At 38.0% G+C, this 18825-nt stretch overlaps 1 protein-coding gene across 4 annotated transcripts in view; it reads left to right on the top strand.

Annotated features, from left to right (window-relative positions):
* Positions 1-17189, top strand: part of mylka (myosin, light chain kinase a) — a 63540-nt gene extending 46351 nt beyond the window's left edge. For all 4 annotated transcript variants that reach the window (XM_066686087.1, XM_066686088.1, XM_066686086.1 and 1 more), the window contains 14 exons: positions 2840-2887; positions 4851-4978; positions 5554-5710; positions 8126-8431; positions 8657-8692; positions 8868-8958; positions 9108-9311; positions 10287-10504; positions 11003-11126; positions 12991-13143; positions 14781-14904; positions 15112-15202; positions 15644-15766; positions 16165-17189. In XM_066686087.1, coding sequence (XP_066542184.1) covers positions 2840-2887; positions 4851-4978; positions 5554-5710; positions 8126-8431; positions 8657-8692; positions 8868-8958; positions 9108-9311; positions 10287-10504; positions 11003-11126; positions 12991-13143; positions 14781-14904; positions 15112-15202; positions 15644-15766; positions 16165-16397 — 2036 coding nt within the window. In that variant the 3' untranslated portion in view covers positions 16398-17189. The remainder of the gene's footprint in view (positions 1-2839; positions 2888-4850; positions 4979-5553; positions 5711-8125; positions 8432-8656; positions 8693-8867; positions 8959-9107; positions 9312-10286; positions 10505-11002; positions 11127-12990; positions 13144-14780; positions 14905-15111; positions 15203-15643; positions 15767-16164) is intronic.
* The last annotated feature ends 1636 nt before the right edge of the window (positions 17190-18825 follow it).

Raw genomic sequence — 18825 nt, 5'->3', positions numbered from 1 at the left:
ATAGAAACACTTTGCTTCAGTACAAAATGCAGCTGAAACTGTAATATAAAGCAGAAAGCCACACACATTTTATGTGGAAATCTAATAAGCCCTCTGGGTTCAAGCTCATCTCATATACTCTATACGTGCTACAATCACCTGGCTTCATAGACATGGAGTGCGTGTGCAGTCCAGATGTTTCTCCTTTAGTAGATGATGATGATGTTCTGCAACATTCATGCAGCTGGAGATATCAGAACAACAGAATCATAGTGACATGTCTTGAACAAACATGGTTTGAGATATCACTACTGCTAATGCCTGTATTTTTATTCTTTATTACAGCCTTTCTCATGTACAGATTGCTCATTAGGAGTCTATTCTTTTATTTCTTCTTTCTACATTATGGATTAATGTTAGCTGTCTTAAGGTTTCTTTTTTTAAAAAGGTGTCCATATTTGGTTTGGTTAGTCCAAAAATTGGTTTTACAACTAGTTATGCTTCAGGTTTAGCTGCCCATCTGAGAGCTGCTCAAGAAAGTGTAAAGAGTACTGCTCTTGAAAGGCCCATGGTTTTAAACTTGAAGGTGCTTGATTGGCAGGAGTGTATATACTCTTAAGTGTGGTCTAGAGAATGTTTGCTACCTCCTAGTTCTTTTAAAAACGTAATGGCTTTAGGAATAAAACATGAATCCATTTACAGTAATACATCTTTCCCTGGGGGTATTTGAATGGGAAAGAGCAAGAAAGTGAGTGAGGGGGACAACTGCTGGTTTAATTATGATTTCACTTTTTAATATAATTAATACAATGTTAAAGTAATACTTAGCAAAATGAATGCATTACTGTGAAACTGTATATGAACACAGTATAAAAACAATAAATGTTCATCTTTTCTTAATAATATTATAACAACTTTAAAGCCACAAGTATGGGAACAAAAGTATAAAAGCAGGAATGTTTATCGTCATCAAACACATTTACAGATGACACTGCTGGAAAGGTGTTTGATTTATTCAGTGATTCACACATCTGGACTCTGAATGTAAGGAGGTCAACATTCTGGATTTTCCAACTTCTCCTTTAGCTTTGTACTGGTGTCAGAAGCAGGCTTAATACTTTGGTCTTGTACTAAAAGAACATTTGCAGCAGGTGTGCTTGCATGTGTTAATGCTCACACGCATGTATGCAGGGATGTGTTCTAGTGAGAGCAGATCTGCATTGGTTTGAGGTGGAATAGAATACCTTCCTGAAATTGTTTTGACAGCTCTGCTATGCTTCAGTTGGATCCTAACACTGCTGTATGCTTGATTAAATGTAGGCAATTTCTATACATGCTTTAAAAACAAACACTGTTACATTAGATCATATTCTGCTTCTCTGTTCTCTTTTTCAGTTCTCTCTTTTTAAAAACAGCTCATGGATACTTTGGCCAGGCCAAAAATCTGGTAACAAATGTTCTTGAAACAAAGACATCATGATTTATAAGTGTATTGGTGAAATGTTTTTCTAGGCCTTATTGGAGAGTGGTATCAAACCGACCGTTAAAATATAATCATATTATAAGACAAGAACCCTAATATTTGTGTACTTTTTCTGTTTTTTTTTTCTTCTCACCCTTACCCCCCCCCCCCCCAATTATAAATGCGGCATTTTATTATTATATTGCATGCTTCCTTTCATTCTTTGAAATTGAGCTATTTTGTTGTTTCTCTTTGTTATTAACATTGCTTGCAAGGAAATCTCCAAATGTCTTGCTTTATACAAATTGCTGATTGTTATCTGAAGCCTATTTCTGTGATGGAGGAATGGGAGTTGTGCAGCAGAAATAGTTTTGTGTTGGAAAAGGGATGTTTTCATTTCCAATAACGGGAGGATAGCCCATTCAACCAAAAAAAGGGGAATATTTCACATTCCACGGAAAAGAAAAAAAAAACGGCTTAAGATCTAATTGCTTCAAACTGACTCTGGTGCTGCTGTAACTTGGTAACTGTGTTAGGTAACCTCTCTAGCACATTGTTTTATGACAGCCATCAGATGTAAAATAAATAGTGGCATGGTCTATTTCCTGGATTCTTTGGGGACTATTTTTAGCATGACCAAAAAAGGCTAGCACAAAAGGACATAAGCAGCTGATTTCTCTCAGGACATTCAGAGGAGAAGTCTTTCTCCCAGGGTTTGCTTATCAGACTATTGAGTCTGTGTCTGTTTCCCCATATATACCCATATAGAAAGTTTGCTGTCTGAGAAAAGCAAATGTTCCGCGCATGGGATGCCTTAGTATAGTTTTGTGAACCTAAAGTAAACCCCACTAAGCACTCATGAGCTGTGAGCATGGGGTATGCCCAAATTTATTCTTGGGTATGACACCTTTTGTAATTACTGATTTTTGGTGCATCTTAAAGATGTTAAATTTCACTCTCTCAGCTTGTATAATATCCACAGAAATATGTTGAGCCCAAGTATTGATCTGTGGAGCAGCAAAATTGCCTTCTCTGGAGTGATGGAATGCAGTTTCGGATCAGATAAATACCCTGAAATGCACACAGTAAGGAGGTAGGAGTGAAGTGGGGTGCACTACAAATTGATAACCATATTTTCAGAAGAAACAATGGGCAAGAGACGGTCTACAATAACTTAGCCATATTGGTGTAATCTTTATTTGTAAAATAAAGTACCCATCATCAAAAAAATAATAATAATAAATATTTTGCCCACATCAGACCATTACTAATCCATCTGAAATGAAGACACATGCTGTTGTCTTAAAGTTCCTTGTGGTAGGTGTGTGATTACTGAGGTTCAGTGTAAAGCTGTTCTTTTCGTTAGGCCTCATCATTTGTCCCTGTTCCTTTTTACAGATGAGGCAAGGATCAAGAAACCTCCACCAAAAACCCCTCTTAAGCAAGGTAACAACATCCTGTTCAGAAAATCCACATAGTATTTGTGGAGAAGTTGTGCCGTTTTTATCTTTGTAAAAGATTTTTGCAAAGATTAAAAAACGTTTTTACTGTGTAAATGCATAGTTTTTACTCTGAAAATGCAGTTGGTGCTTTTGAAATGAAATGTGGGCAAGCTTAAGAGTGATGTGAGTTCAGTGGGGTTAGTCATGCCTTAATAAGGCTTTGTCTCCTTCTTTGGCCCACAGCTTGTTAGCTGTCGTGGGAGTTCTAGAATTGTCTAAGCTTTGTTTACCTAATAACACACTTGGACCCTGAGAGCATGCACGTACATACAGGATATAGCATTCAGAAAGACTGGCACCAGCTGTTGCAGGCTCTGTGTATGTGCCAGTACCAATGGCATAAGAATGCTGTAAAGCCACCACAGAGCAGGTATTTGGATGACAGATTATTTTTACCTGTGTAGTCAAGTCAAATTTGTATAGTGCTTTTTACAACCTGACGGTGTCACAAAGCAGCTTTACAGAATTTAAATTTATCTCTTAAGTTAAGGCATGCCAAATGGCAAGGAAAACTCCCTCGAAGGTGTAGGAAGAGACCTTGGAAAATGACCTACGAGGGGCTTTTTCTGCTCTGATCAAACAAGTTATAAACAATAGTTTTTATTTAAAACGGCAGGTAGAAGCAGCCTTGGAGTCTGTATTGGTAATGGAGGTCTTTAGTGAAGGTTTGTGTTGAATCAGTCCCATCAAATCACCAGGAGCTGCTTGCGTGGGGACGACAGGGGCCACAGATGTGGTGTTAAGGTACAGAGTGTAGAAGATACTGGGAATGGAGGCAGATCTCAAGGCAGCAGGGGAGCAGGAGCCTCTGGCCGCTCATTCATCATCATCATCATCATCATCCCATTGGACAGGAGTTCGGTCATTAACTCAAAGGAGTAAAGATGTGGCATTAGTTCAGTTTGACAATATTCATATTCTCTTCAATCCATAAATACAGAGTGTGGTGAGTGACTCTGTCAGATCTAACAATAATGGCCCAACTAAAAGGAGAGAACCAGGAGGTAACAGACACGAGGGCTCCCTGAAACACTGGCATCCTCTCACTACACTGTCAACAAACCTGAGTGTGAGCAGTAGGACAACAGCACCCGCTCGCAGTTTAAATTTCATAAATAATATGGACTTTAATTGGAAGCCAGTGCAGCGCTAATAAAACTGGACTGATATGATGTAACATTTTCTGGTTTTAGTAAAGCCCCTGGCTGCAGCATTCTGAACTAGCCTTAATGGGAACTGCAGGCTTTGATAATTACAACAACGGTGGTTGAATCTTGTATTAAAATTTTTTTTCAGCTCTCCCCCATTGTTGCACGTAATATTCATGGACAAGTCTCTCTGGCTTTTCAGCACTCTACAAGGTTTACTCATCATGTTTGGTACCTATTAAGCCCACAATGCATCTACCAGACTTGCCTAGTGGAAAAGCAAAAAGATGAGCCCAGTAAATAACATGCAGTGATTAAGTGCCATTATTGTTGAGTGGATCAGACACGGTAGTAGACTAGACCAAAAAAAGCCTACCACAAACATGTTGCTTGAGATGATTTTGTTTGCCTCTGACTTTGGAGCCAAGTGGAGCGTTGAGGAAGGTGTCTAAGTAGCCTAAGAATGGGCATATTGTTAAACTTCAACCCTTCTGTGTCTGATCCACTCGCACTAGCAGAACACACACTAAAACACCATGTCAGTGTCTGCAGCACTGAAAATGATCCACAACCCAGATCGTACCTGCTCTCTGGTGATCCTGGCTACTTGAAGATATGTGTGAAAAGAGGCCAAAAAAGTAACTGTAGAATTACAAAGTGCATATATAGTGTCATTAGATCTGATCAAATGGACAGTGAATGTAGGAACAAGGTGGTAATGTTGTGGCTGACTGGCATATGTGCTTATGTTAATATCAGGTGCGCCCCCTCAGATCCTGCAGTTTCCTGATGATATGAAGATACTGGCAGGTGAGCGGGTCAATCTCCTTTGCAAGTTCACTGGAACTCCTCCCATCAACTGCACCTGGCTCAAGTTCCGCAAACCAGTAAGCAGAACTTACCCACCATACCATAATCACATAATCGCAGCAAAATGCTGATTATTCATTTATTCATTCATTCATTATCTGTAACCGCGTATCCAGTTCAGGGTTGCAGTGGATCCAGAGCCTACCTGGAATCATTGGGCGCAAGGCGGGAATACACCCTGGAGGGGGCGCCAGTCCTTCACAGGGCAACACACAGACAGACACACACACACACACACACACACACACATTCACTCACACACTCACACTTACGGGCACTTTTGAGTCGCCACCCACGCAGTCACGGGGAGAACACACAATGCTGATTATCTGTATTTTAACATTCATAATTTTGAATGAATAGGTCTCTACAATCTTTAGACAGTTTAGTTTATTATCTGCTTTAATATTGTCATTCGTAACGCATTCCATTAGATACTTTTAGACATACTATTCAGTTTTTTTTTTTCTTCCTGTACTTTTAAAATCTATTACATTTTCCCCTTTCACTTAGTCATGGTAATGGTAGGACATCTTTCTTTTTTTCCCATTAACATTTTAATTTGAAAGTGAATGTTGATGTTTTGCTTCAGATTCAAGAAGGGAAGAATGATATCACCATCGAAAGTACAGAATCCAGCAGTCAGCTGTCCATAGCCAACGGTCAGCAGGAGCATTGTGGCTGCTACACAGTTGAGATCAGGAACAACTACGGCATGAGACAAGCTGCCCTCAATCTCACTATTGTGGGTAAGACTCAGTATTCTTGCAACAAAGACACATGTAGCAACATTTGTACCTGGTGTTGCTCAAACCTCTGTTACTTTGCATTAGGATCCTAGCAGTCAGGGGAATCTTTTCTGTTGAAGGTACTCTTTCCAAAGCCAACTTGTCAGACTGCTGAAATAGTTTAACCTCACTTATCTGTCTGTGTTCACAAAAACAAAATTGAAAACCTGGCAAATGGAGTGTAGCTGTTTATCACAGTTAACATGTTTAGTTCATACTGTCTTTCACAGTTCATTAAGTGCTGACAAAAGGGAGAGCGTAAATTCTTGGAGAAAGAATATTATACAACAACTCCAATAAGATGTGTTCATGCCAAAAGATAAGCATCCCACTACAAAGAGAATTTGGATCAAATCTTTAAATCCAAATAAAGTTTAGTTTTAAGAGACGGCTTTTAAAGTTTTTCCCCATTCATTCAGATAGAACTGTGCGTGCCACATCATCCATTTTTCAACGTAACAAGCAGTTAATTTTTCCCTGGAGTTTCTCTGTACCAGTTCAACGGTCACATTCTTACTTTCACAGCTGTTATACATAAACATCCATTACTCTGAAAAACTAAAATAGCCAACTGGCAAAGACTTGCTTGGTGTAAACTGTTGCTTTTACTGCTGAACTGTTGACCAAATTCTGAGCAAAACAGATAGATATTTTTTTCTTTACTTTAATCGCTGTCTCAGAGACAATTGTAAATTGTCAGAAAGAGACCTCAAAAACACACTCTCTTCCTCTTGCCCAGTATTGTTTTACAAGTTTGGACCTTGTCCACATTCTGATCCACATCCACAGCATGTTTCACACAATAACACAACAAAAGCAGACAGTAATATATACGCTGTCAGTAGTTGAATAGATGATGTCTGGTTTCCTGCAGTGGAAGCTCCAGCAGGAATGTAATTTGAACTGGACGTTGTTGTAATGCTACATTAATTCAGCCTCAATTAATTATAATCATCCACAGGATAAGATGTAAAATATTCTATGCCAATCCAGCTTTACATAGGGCCCACACCTCTCTTCCTACCTGCTGCCACAACATTTCTGTTTACATCTTACACCTAAACCCTAAGGTTACTGTGGCCGTTTATGATCCGATTAGCAGCCAGCTTTCCTTAACACTTGAGCCCTTCACATGAGTACCCAAACCACCCACTGCATCTCTAGCTCTTTACAGGTGTCATCAGGTAGGCACTTTCCCTTGTCTGTGTTTCACTGAATTAAGCCCATGACACCTCCGGAAGGCTCAACAGTGAAGTATGGTATTCCAGACCCACCCCCTCCAAGCAGGCTTTACAGTCCTACCTTTCCCTTTACCATCAACCACTGTAAATCCGCACTGGCCTCCCTGGTGACCTAAGGCTGTACCAGGCCCTACTGGCACCGTTAATGCATTCTCAGTGCCACCATTTCCGTGTAATTCTTACGTGTTACATTACCAACAATCACAACAGCACCTCTACAGCGCATTTCCTCAAGAAGTCTGTGCTCTCCTAATCCTTATACACTGACTACACCTTTCAGCTGTTTCTGATAACTCTTCCAAAGCTGCCCTTAGTTTCTGGCCCGTGATGCCAACCTGCACAAGCAGGGATGTGGCAGAATTGGCTACAAATGCCCTACCACCTATTCCCACAGGTCTTACGTGTGCCACACCACAGTTGCCAAGTCGGTGTACTGCATCCTCAAATGGAAATGGTAACTCAATGAGAGAAACTGTTTTTGTTTACTTTCAGAATACAGCACCATGTCTGGTTTCGGTGTAGTTAAAAAGCAATGCACTCTGGGACCTTAATTGTTTTTTTTTTTTTTTTTTTTTTTTTCCTAAGTCCACCAGCAGTTTCCAATCTCGTGCTTCACACCATCTACCAATATTCATTCGCGCACACTTGAACACGTTCCCTCTTGCACATAAACCTAACCGCTTTACTACTACAACCACTCGTCAAAGCATTAATCTCAAGAACATTAGTGAGGTTTGGAACTGTTGTTGGATGATTAGGTCTGGATCACATGCCGCTCTAAATCATCATCAAAGGTATGTCATGCTAGAGGATGCAGGTCTAATTCTTAAAGATGATGTACCTCTTCAGCCAATGTTTTATGCCAAGCATTTTGACTTTAGGGTCATATGCAGCTGCACCACATAATTTAATTCTGTTAAGCTGAGCACGGTTAGACACCTGTCTTAGCACCAGTAGCCCCATAAAATAACAGAATTCACTAATTAGAAAGAGTATCTTTATACTTTTATTCTTATTCTGTATTTTCTTACAATTGGACTTTTAGATTAATGTGGTAGCACTGGCCACATGCGGTGCTGTCCAGGAAAGTCTCATCATCCTGACTCTTGATTTCGTTGCCAACTTTATATTTCAGACAAACCTGACCCTCCTGCACGCATCCCAGCTGTTACAGACATCCGCAAGTCCAGCCTGACCCTCTCCTGGTATGGTCCCACATATGATGGGGGAAGTGCTGTCCAGTCGTATAACCTGGAGATTTGGAACTCCATGGATAAGCAATGGAAAGAACTAGTGTCCTGCAATAGCACATCCTACAATGTTCAGAATTTGCTTCCTGACAAACAGTACAAGTTCCGTGTGAGGGCTGTGAACATCTATGGTGTCGGAGAGCCCAGTGCTGAGTCTGTACCTGTGGAGGTGGGGCTGGAAGATGAAGATGGTGAGCTCCACCTCGTGGACATCAGAGAAACTGCTTAGATTAAATGAATTAAAAACATTTGGCTTTCTTAGGTTTGCACATTTCTGAAGTACAAAGGCAGATCCTAAAAATTGTTATAAGGGCAAAATATTATATTGAAGTTCAGTAATACATTTCAGTAATACATTTCTGCATGCTCCAAATCTTTAATTATATATTATTAACTGCTTAATTATTGTTGAACAGAAAATAAAGAAGATGAGATTGAACCTTCAGATGATGGTATGTCATTTTTTTCCCATCTATAGCAATTTTTTTTATGTTTTTAATTAGTACTAGTGGCATGTAATAAAATTATTTTAATTTATCAAAGGTTTGGTACATGGTACAAAATATGTCCTTGAATTGGGTAATAAATGTGTTAAGGAGCCCTATCCATGTACATTTCTAATGACAGAATCAGAGAAGCAGCCAGAGTACAGAGACGTGACCATCAGAACAGACATGAAGGTTAAAGATCTCTATGATGTGGAAGACAGGCTGGGATCGTGAGTTTTAATAAATTGCAGTTTCTGCTCCAGTAAAAAATAAAAAAATCAGAATCTATACACTGAGTTTTTAGCTTTTAAATGGTAATGATCTATTATTTGTATGCACAGTCTTGTAAAGATTTAACTTGGGGTTTTTTTTGTCTCAGGGGTAAATTTGGAACAGTTTTTAAACTGGTTGAGAAAGCAACTAAGAAGGTCTGGGCTGGGAAGTTTATAAAAGCTTATTCTGCAAAAGAGAAAGAAAATGTCAGGCAAGAAATTGGAATCATGAACAATCTGCATCATCCAAAGCTTGTCCAGTGTGTGGATGCTTTTGAGGGAAAGTCTGACATTGTCATGGTGCTGGAAATGTGAGTATTGCTTATTTTCTTTGTCCTTCTATCATTCTAATTCAATTCAGTGATAATTAATATTAAGTATTTTAATAATTTAAAATTAAATTAATAAATTAATATTAACTCCTTTGTATCAGTAGACATTTTTTTTAATTAAATCCATAAACACGTTCTAGAAAGACTACTTTATATGGTATGAAGCTTTTAAATTTTCCTTGCTGCCACTTAGCTAACATTTGGAAAATCTAAAATGGTGGTGCTTCAAACAAAAAAACAAATAAACAAAAACAAAAAAAAAACTGACTAGAGATCATCTGTCAGTAAGTGGACAGTGTTTTAAAACTCCAGCAGCACTGCTGTATCTGATCCACTCGTATCAACACAACACACACATGACTGTCACCTTGATACTACTGCAGCACTGTAAATGATCCACCAGCAGCCAAATCATACCTGCTTGTTAGTAGTCCTGTAGGGGGCTCTGAGCTTTGAAAAGCAGAGCAAATATACAGAGCAACAAATGGATTACACGTACAGAAACAGAGAAGTACAAAGTGCTCCTGCATGGTCAGTGTAGCTGAGAGAATGGTGTGTAGAAGCAATGTGGTCATAATATTATTGCTGATTGGTGTTCATGATTAATAATAATTACTAAATTTAAGCCATAATTATTCTCCTTCACTCCTATATGTGTTCAGCTAGAATGCAGATGGCCCTGCAAAAAACACTTAACCCCCCTGACTCCTTTTTTTTAAAAAAAAAACAAAAAAAACATTGAAACTTGACTCCTCTATGTAAAGAGGCTGTCAGTGTTTATACTTTGTCCTTCCGTTTCTTATGGCCTTAGATCCATACAGATGTCACGTATTAATCCTAAACAACATAAACAATATCTGCTCACTGTTGAAAACTGAAAGTACAGTTTTTAGAGTGCTTTTGATAGTTCAGTGATACATATTCATATGCTATAAATAGACGTATATTTTGCAGGATCTCAGGAGGTGAGCTGTTTGAGCGGATCATTGATGAGGACTTTGAGCTGACAGAAAGAGAGGTTATTAAGTACATGCTGCAGATTGTGGATGGGGTCAGTTTCATTCACAATAAAGGCATTGTTCACCTGGACCTCAAACCAGAGAACATCATGTGTGTAAACAAAACAGGAAGCAAAATCAAACTCATCGACTTTGGACTTGCTCGCAGGCTAGGTATGTGCTATATTTCAAAGTCACTACATAAATACAGTATGTTTCACAAGCTAAATTACCACATTCACCCTGTATACAAAAACACCAATAATAATAATCATCATCATAATAATAATAATCATACACAAACAAGTCATCTGTTATCTACCACAATTTGCCAGTGGCCCTCTACACTGCTGCTGACTAGATAATATTAGGGGCAGGACACACTCCACATATGAGCACTGACTAAAAAATTTGAAAAGCATCCTCTCCACTGAGGTTCCTCTAACAGTCATTCAGCCTGAGAGATCTTTGTAATCTATGTAAATGTGTTTTAATCAGTTACACCCCCTGAAATTATCGTATCGGCCATTATATTATATTCATGTTGTTTACTTGATTATTGATTCTAGTAAATGCATAATATCAATAACACTACCCTTTGTGTACAACGTATAAATAATCTACTACAGTCTTCTTCCAGCCATGCCTAATAAAATTTCTCTAAAATAACAGAAAATGCTGGTTCTCTGAAGGTCCTCTTTGGTACTCCAGAGTTTGTAGCTCCAGAAGTCATCAACTATGAAGCAATCAGTTACCCTACAGACATGTGGAGCATTGGCGTCATCTGCTACATTCTGTAAGTAGGCCTTACAGCCACTCTATTTATCATTAGACAGTGTCTGTGTTATATTCTGATTTAAGATCTGAAATGTTGGGTGTTTTGCCATGTGTCAGAAATTTGTGGTTTTGGTGTGTGTGCATCTGAGCAGGTGGTAGTCAGACTAAGTTTACATATGCACAGCAGTAGGCGATTATTCTAAGGAGAGGCTGTGTTAGTGTGGAGAGGGAAATATGTGAGGATTCTGGTGCTCTTTGTGTTGGAGTTCCTGTGTGATCTCATGCATTTACAGAAGTGTCTCTCTCTAGTGGCTTAGTGGCCTCTCTGATTTTTCACTAATGCTAGTCTGAAGATTCCATTAACTAAAGACTATGAATTTATTCGGAGGAACCTTTTTTAAAAGCGCAACCTGTAATATATTTTTACTAAATCGTGAACAGACTAGGGTGTTTAATCAGAGATCAGGAAATGTGCTAAGTTGAAGCACTGACATCTCTAATTGCAGTTCTATAGCCAGTACGATCTTTGAGGAGTGTTAGTTACGAAGCGGAACTCTGTTGGTGTTTTGCGATCCTGTCCATTGTCCATTCCCTACTATTGTTTACAAACCCTGGGTTGCCAGGTATGATACACAATAGTAAACAAACACAGTGTGCTACATACATAGAAGTGAGCAAGTCAACAGAGACTTTATATTCTATCAGATGTAAAAAAAAAAAAAAAAAATCCTCTGCACCCTTCTAAAAATTCTCCATGACCACAGACTGAGTGAAACAAAAGTAAATATGGGCAATGTATTTTAAAGATGGAGATGGCTTAGAACCCAGAAGGACTACAAGACAGATGCATAGTTAGCTAATTTTTACCTGAACAGGTGAGAAAGTCATTTCCGAAAAACCGAAAAAATTATAGCATTGTTGAACTTATCTTGCGCTCATTTATGTAGGTTCAGTTTCCTCTGCCTGGCCACCCTCCAGCATCTAGGGGGGAGCTGGACAGAAAATCTAGTGTTTTGGCGTGCAGTACTCATTTTAAATGCTTGCTGTTAATTTTAGAACATGGAAATGCATGAAAAAAATATATCAGTTTAAGTAAATATTAAGGGTTATATTAAGGGGATTTCGTCTCAAATTTCTCAGTAATCAAACCATTTAAATTAAGTCATTTAAGATGCCAAAGCTCCAATAAACAAGTTATGGCATGAAATGTGTTAGAATAAGTTCCCTGATGCATTTATACCTTCCTTTAATATGGTTTCACAATGTTTTTTGAGGCATTCATTAGTATGGTTTTAGCACTATCAGCATTGAAACTATTTTTGTATACTGTTTTGTAACTTATTTGTAGTCATTAGAAACTCTGGTTTCCACCACTCCTGTAGAATACATCAGATTTGTTTTGGAGGTCTCTCTGCTTCTAATGCTCTGATATCTAACGGAACACCATTAGATATCAAACCAAATTTTCTTTAGTTCAATTTTATACACCAATTTTGGACGTCTGTGACAGATTTCAGACAGTGTGAGTCAGGCACATAATTGATCATATGAAGCTGCTGAAAGGACAGTTAGTAAATTGTGGAAGCAGTTGCATAGAATGATGCCCCATCTGTTATTCAGCACAATCTGACAGTGATCAGCATAGTGAGAGTTAAACAAATGTAATCACTTACAGATACTTCTCTCAATACAGAGACACTTCAGAATGATGCAATTACACTAAGACCACAGCCAGATGCTGAATGGCTGTTACAGATAAAACTTGCTGCTAAATGGCCTTGCATTTTCACACACTCCCTCTCTCCATGTGCTTACACTGCCATTAATGTTGTCTCTTTGATGTTTGTCTTCTGACTCTTATATTACGATCCTTTCTTCCCCAGCGTGAGTGGTTTGTCTCCATTCATGGGTGACAATGATAATGAGACGCTGGCCAATGTTACCTCAGCAACCTGGGACTTTGAGGACGAGGCGTTTGATGAAATTTCAGATGAGGCTAAAGACTTCATTAGTAATCTGCTAAAGAAAGACATGAGGTATGTGCTCTGTTATTACTGTGTAGGATCAGCACAATAAATGTGTTAATTTTTTAAAGCTACATTCACAAGCTTGAAGTTGCATAAACCTACATATTCTTTTATAAAGCCTTATGCTGTTCGTATTCATGTTCCATATTGAATTAATTGAAACTGGGTTAATTATCTTTTAGAAATGTGCTTCGATGCCCTGTTCAAGGTGTATCATGACCCACTGTGATCCTGAACTGGATACAGACAAAGAATGAAATCTGTTCAGGTTATCTGTAGCCATACGAACACTCCCCATCAATAAAGTCTTTCAAACTAGTTATTCAGTTATGAACAAATGTTATTTAAACCATAATTATCTTTATTTTCTGAACACATAGAGATACGTGCAAGGTTTTTAGTGCCATGGCCAGGTGTTTCAGATTCTTAATATGGCTGCTATGTTCAGGCACTCGTTTGGTAATTTGGATTAATCAAGGGACAAAAGTGTTTGACACCCAGTTACAGGGGAACGACTTTGATCAGTTGCAACAAATGTTTTTACTTGAAATGGTGAAGGTGTTGATTAGCGGTCCCAGTGAGTGGTCCCATTGTCACCTTGATTAAGCCTTATTGGACTAATGTCACATTTATTAATTGCTTAATCTGCAAGTGTGTGTGTGTGTGTGTGTGTGTGTGTATGGTATTAATTGAGTAGTTGGTTTATTAAAAAGATATACATAGTAGCGTTTCAATAAAACACAATATACAATGCTCTTTTTAAAATATTAATTAAAAACGATAAACATAAAATGGCACTTAGTGTGACCAGGCATCTATTTTTCCTAACCTTTCTTATTTCAGTTTTCTGTTGTAATGGTAAAATTTTTAAATGATAAAAAGTAAATAAATAAGAACAAAATGTAGTTTTGTATTGACCAACACTTGCATAATTTGTTATTATTCTTTGAGCACAAAACAGTTGAGAAGAGACCAGCGCATAGTGTAAATAAACTCAACAATTTATAACAAGGAAAATCAAATAGCTGTAAAAGCTTAGTAGTAATGGCTTACTTCTAGGATATAAAAAATATAAAAAAAATTTTATCCAATGTGTATTAAAATTATTTTTAAATGTTGTGAGAAGCTTGAGGAGTGCAGACAGATTCACTGTTAGCACTGCTCCCTCGTGGTATTGAGATGAGTTGATTTAGAAACTATGAAATGAAGGATGAGGAATACATACAGAGGAAGAAGTGGCAGGTTAGTAGCTATAGCACAACATCTCTTTTGGAGCAAATGATAAATGTTTACAAATGCTACATCCCCCGCTCCTTTATACCCCTCCCATTTGTACTATCACCTCAAAACAGCTGTGCATGTCCAGAGTGACAGATTAGATATTTATCCGTTTCTATAGAAATAACAATAAACCAAATAATACATAATGAAATTGATAATATATCTATATTAATTTTGTAGGTTAGTTTTTGCAGCCTCAACACTGTCATGCCAAATTTCACAATTATCATTATTGTGTACACTAGCTTTGTGCCACATTTATAAAATGATTGTTCTAATACATTGTTGTAATAAAAAACCATGATGGATCAAGTGAGAGCTGAGTGAGATTTTTCTGTATAAAACTCAATTACTGTTTGCTGCAGTGCTCGTCTGACATGTGAGCAGTGCTTCCAGCACCCCTGGCTCAAACAGGACACTAAGAACATGGAGGCTAAGAAGCTCTCGAAGGAAAGGATGAAGAAATATATCTTGAGAAGGAAGTGGCAGGTTAGTAGTGACAGCACCACACCAAATTGACCTCCTGTGGTTGAGTCTCAGCTGGAGCAAATGGCATGTGAGCTTTATTTATCTCCTCACAAAACTCTTTTCTAAAGTCTCTGGGGTTTAAGACTTTTTTAGAACCAAAACACCCAATATTTTCCCTCAAAATGCTTGTATACACATCAAAGTTGTCACTGTATGTTATCTCCACAGAAAACGGGGCACGCGGTTCGTGCCATAGGCCGACTTTCCTCCATGGCCATGATGGCTGGCGTCCATGCCAAAAAGGGCTCCCCTACAGAAGGTACCATGGCAACAGCTACTCTGCCCTGTTCACAGGCTCTCAGCAATCAGTGTGTGTTTTATTTATGCCAGAGAACTCCTGACCCCGTCTGCACAGTGAGAGCCACTGCCTCGTAGTTAATAAATTCCACTAATGCTAATGAATTAATCAAAGCCTAGAAAAGTATATTAATAATGTGAAAGCTGACGTTAGTGAATGTTTTTGTGCAATGTTAATCTCCTAAAAAACAATAATTGTCATTAACACTAATAATGCAGAGTCATATATTCTTCAGAGTGAAATTGTTTTTACTGATCGTACAATTTTTCCTCATATTCTCCCTTATCTGTGCTTAATTAAATTAAATCCTCATTTAGTTAAATTAATTGCCCGTCATGTATTGTTATTAATATTTTTTATGGTATTATTTCTCATCGTGCTGCACGGTTTGTGTTTACACAGAGGAGAGCCAGTTCCCAGAAGAGAGTGAAGAAAAGAGCCCGATGAAGCCCACCTTCAGTTCAGTGATCAAGGATGTGGAGGTGGTGGAGGGTAGTGCTGCACGCTTTGATTGCAAGATTGAAGGTACTAGACATGGAAGCACTTGGAAAATTCTGTATGAAGGGTTTTTTTTTTGTTTTTTTTTAGGGTTTAGGGTTTTAATTTTTTATTAAAACACACACATTTAGAACAAATATGAATGATATATCTGTAGGCCTCCAAAGATGTCCAGTGTGTACAGTTATTGCCCAATATCTAAGCAGCTAATCAGTCTGACAAGAACATTCTAAATTAAAAACAAGAAATGTAAATTTAGTTTGAGTGAATGTGTTGCCCTGTGAAGGACTGGCGCCCCCTCCTGGGTGTATTCACGCCTTGGGCCTATTCTTAATCCATTTAGTCTGTTTATATGTAAACTTGTTTAACACATGTAGATATCTACTCTTGGAATATCCTGTATTTACATGTACTTCTTTACTCAGGTTTTCCTGACCCTGAGGTAGTATGGTATAAGGATGATCAGCCCATTAAAGAAACACGTCATTTCCAGATCGATTACGACGAAGATGGGAATTGCAGCCTAGTTATCTCAGAGGTTAATGGGGATGATGATGCAAAATACACCTGCAAGGCAGTGAACAGCCTTGGTGAGGCTATCTGCATGGCGGAACTGATCGTAGAGGTGATGGGAGGAGGGGAAGAAGAGGAGGAATAAGTAGAACAAAACGAGCACTTCTTTGATTTTTATTTTTAATTTTTTTTAAAATATTTGGTTGGATTTTCTGTCACATTTGGACTGATGGAGTTAAGAGGGGCTTGGGTCACATTTTCTGTTGGCTTTTAATTGCACTTTTGCATTTTTTCTTTCTTATAACATCATGACACATTTGGTTGTTTAGTTATTTATAAAATTACATTGTTGTTACTCACATTCCAGGTTTTATGTGATGGAGCATATATAGTATTTAATTTTTTTTTTTAACCAAACAAGCCCAAACTCACAAGTAAGTTTGTGTGCTCAGAGACCAGCATTCATTTGTGTGAAAGTATCTCTTTTAGAATTACTATATGCAGTAATATTTAAACATATGTTGTCTTTTTAATGCTTTAGTCCAGTTGTATGAAGAGTTTGCCACTTATTACAGTCTAAAACATCACTTAGTTACAGAAAGTTCAGTTCTACATTTTACAAGGTATACATGTATGTAGATTATATTTGCCTATTTTTATAATACATACCAGTTTGACAAAGTGCAGTAATGAGAACACTACAACTGTAGTAACTCACTGTAATAGAATAAATTTTACCACAAATAAATTTGTGTTGTATTTTACTGAAAACAGAACCTCCTGAAAGGTTTTGGTACATGCGGTATTAGACCACTAGATGTCGCTGTTGTCTCGTGGTGTTTTATAGATCCCACCCACTAGTTGTGTAGAACAGGACGCCACCATGAGTAAATGCACCATTCACATTCAAGGACTTGGTTCTGGACCGTTATGTTAAAAATTCAAGTACAATTCAAATAAACGCATTATGTTTGTAGAAATTGTTCTGAGGCCCTTTATTAACTAAAACTAAACTAAGCAATCTCAAAATGAATGTTTTTTAGAAACATATTCTCTAAAATGACTTGAATGAGGTCCTCTACTGACTTGGTTAAAGAATGAGCATGTTTTAAGTGTTGTACATCTCTGGCTCAGACTACAATGTCTCCTCTGTGTGTTCTCTTGTGAGTGTGCACTCCAAGACTAAGAACACTGCTTCCTTTGGCTGCGTTGCAGACGAATTTAGCAACATCTGTGAACTGGAGTCCCTCAGGGATCCCCTGACATAGAGATTTTATTGTTCTAACTTTATTTTTGGCATATGTCTGGCATTTTACATTTCCTTGTAGTGCACTTTAAAATGCAGAGGGTCTCTTTTTGCTACTTAAGTTTCACCAGCTGTGGGCTGTGTTCCTATTGACGGACACTTTCCCTTCCTTTCTACGTGGAGTAACACACTGAATATTAAAATCAGCCTGTGATTGAGGTGGACTTAACCTATGAGTTCCTATTTCGTGTTAAACATGTTTGTCATGGCAAAAAAAAAAAATTATATATATATATATAATATAAAGTTAAAGTTACTCCCCTAAAATTTTGGTTGAAATCTGTCACTTTTGCTCACTTCAAAAACTGATTCTAATATTAATGACGTCACTGCGTGGGGGAAATAATGTAAAAAATAATAATGTTCACATTTCTTCCAATCACAAAATGAGGATGCTTCCACTGTCCTTTTACCATTTAGTCATTAATACACCCGTTTTACTGAATCGTTTTTCCCCCAGATGAAGTCGATGCTCCTTACTTTGAAAATCCACACAGATATTGTAAGAGTGGCCCAGTAAACAAGGAACGTTTAAAAAATGTCTAAAAGTTAAGTTAATTAACAAGTGGTGACCAATCGATAACGTCAGTGGACGTCCAAAATACGTTTTATACAAGTAATTTATTTTGGGACCAATTAATAACGTCAATGGACGTCCAAAATACGTCTAATAGTCGTCTTTTCAATGACTGTGTTTGGACGTCTTTTCAACTTTCATTTTCAACCTTAAGAGAACGTTGATTAGACGGCAGTCTATCTAAATGTTTAGGGGGGCTGAAAGAAGTTGAGTGGTTAGTGCGAATTGTAAGTTTTGAATATTGGGTCTGTTCAGTTGATTGTTTTTCCTCTGGTATGCCCTGTCTTACCTTACGTGATGTACACACACACTCACACAACCCACATTTCTACAGAAAATAAGACGTGAAGCACGTGTGCACGGAGAGTTTGGATGTCAGTGGTTCTAATGTCCTGGGAGTCAGCTGTATGCGCGGTTGTTGCCAGCTGAACTCTGATACAGAGTACGCCCTGCGAGGTCTGTGAAATTATCCATCTGGACGAGAATGAACACTCCCAAAACTGATGTCACTGGACTTTTGGAAAAGAGACCACCTGTGGATTTCAGCAGAAAAACAAAAACATGTTTTGTTAGTTATATAATGACAGATTCGTACGTAGGTTTGTTGATTTTTGAAAAGTTAAAGGGAAACTTCAAATACCAGCATGCAACAGAGCTGAGCGTAGCCGAATCTCCAAAAGTGAGGACTGG

Source organism: Hoplias malabaricus, chromosome 12 (genome assembly GCF_029633855.1).
Source record: "Hoplias malabaricus isolate fHopMal1 chromosome 12, fHopMal1.hap1, whole genome shotgun sequence".
NCBI classification, from domain to species: domain Eukaryota; kingdom Metazoa; phylum Chordata; class Actinopteri; order Characiformes; family Erythrinidae; genus Hoplias; species Hoplias malabaricus.
This window is presented reverse-complemented; position numbering and strand designations above follow the sequence as displayed.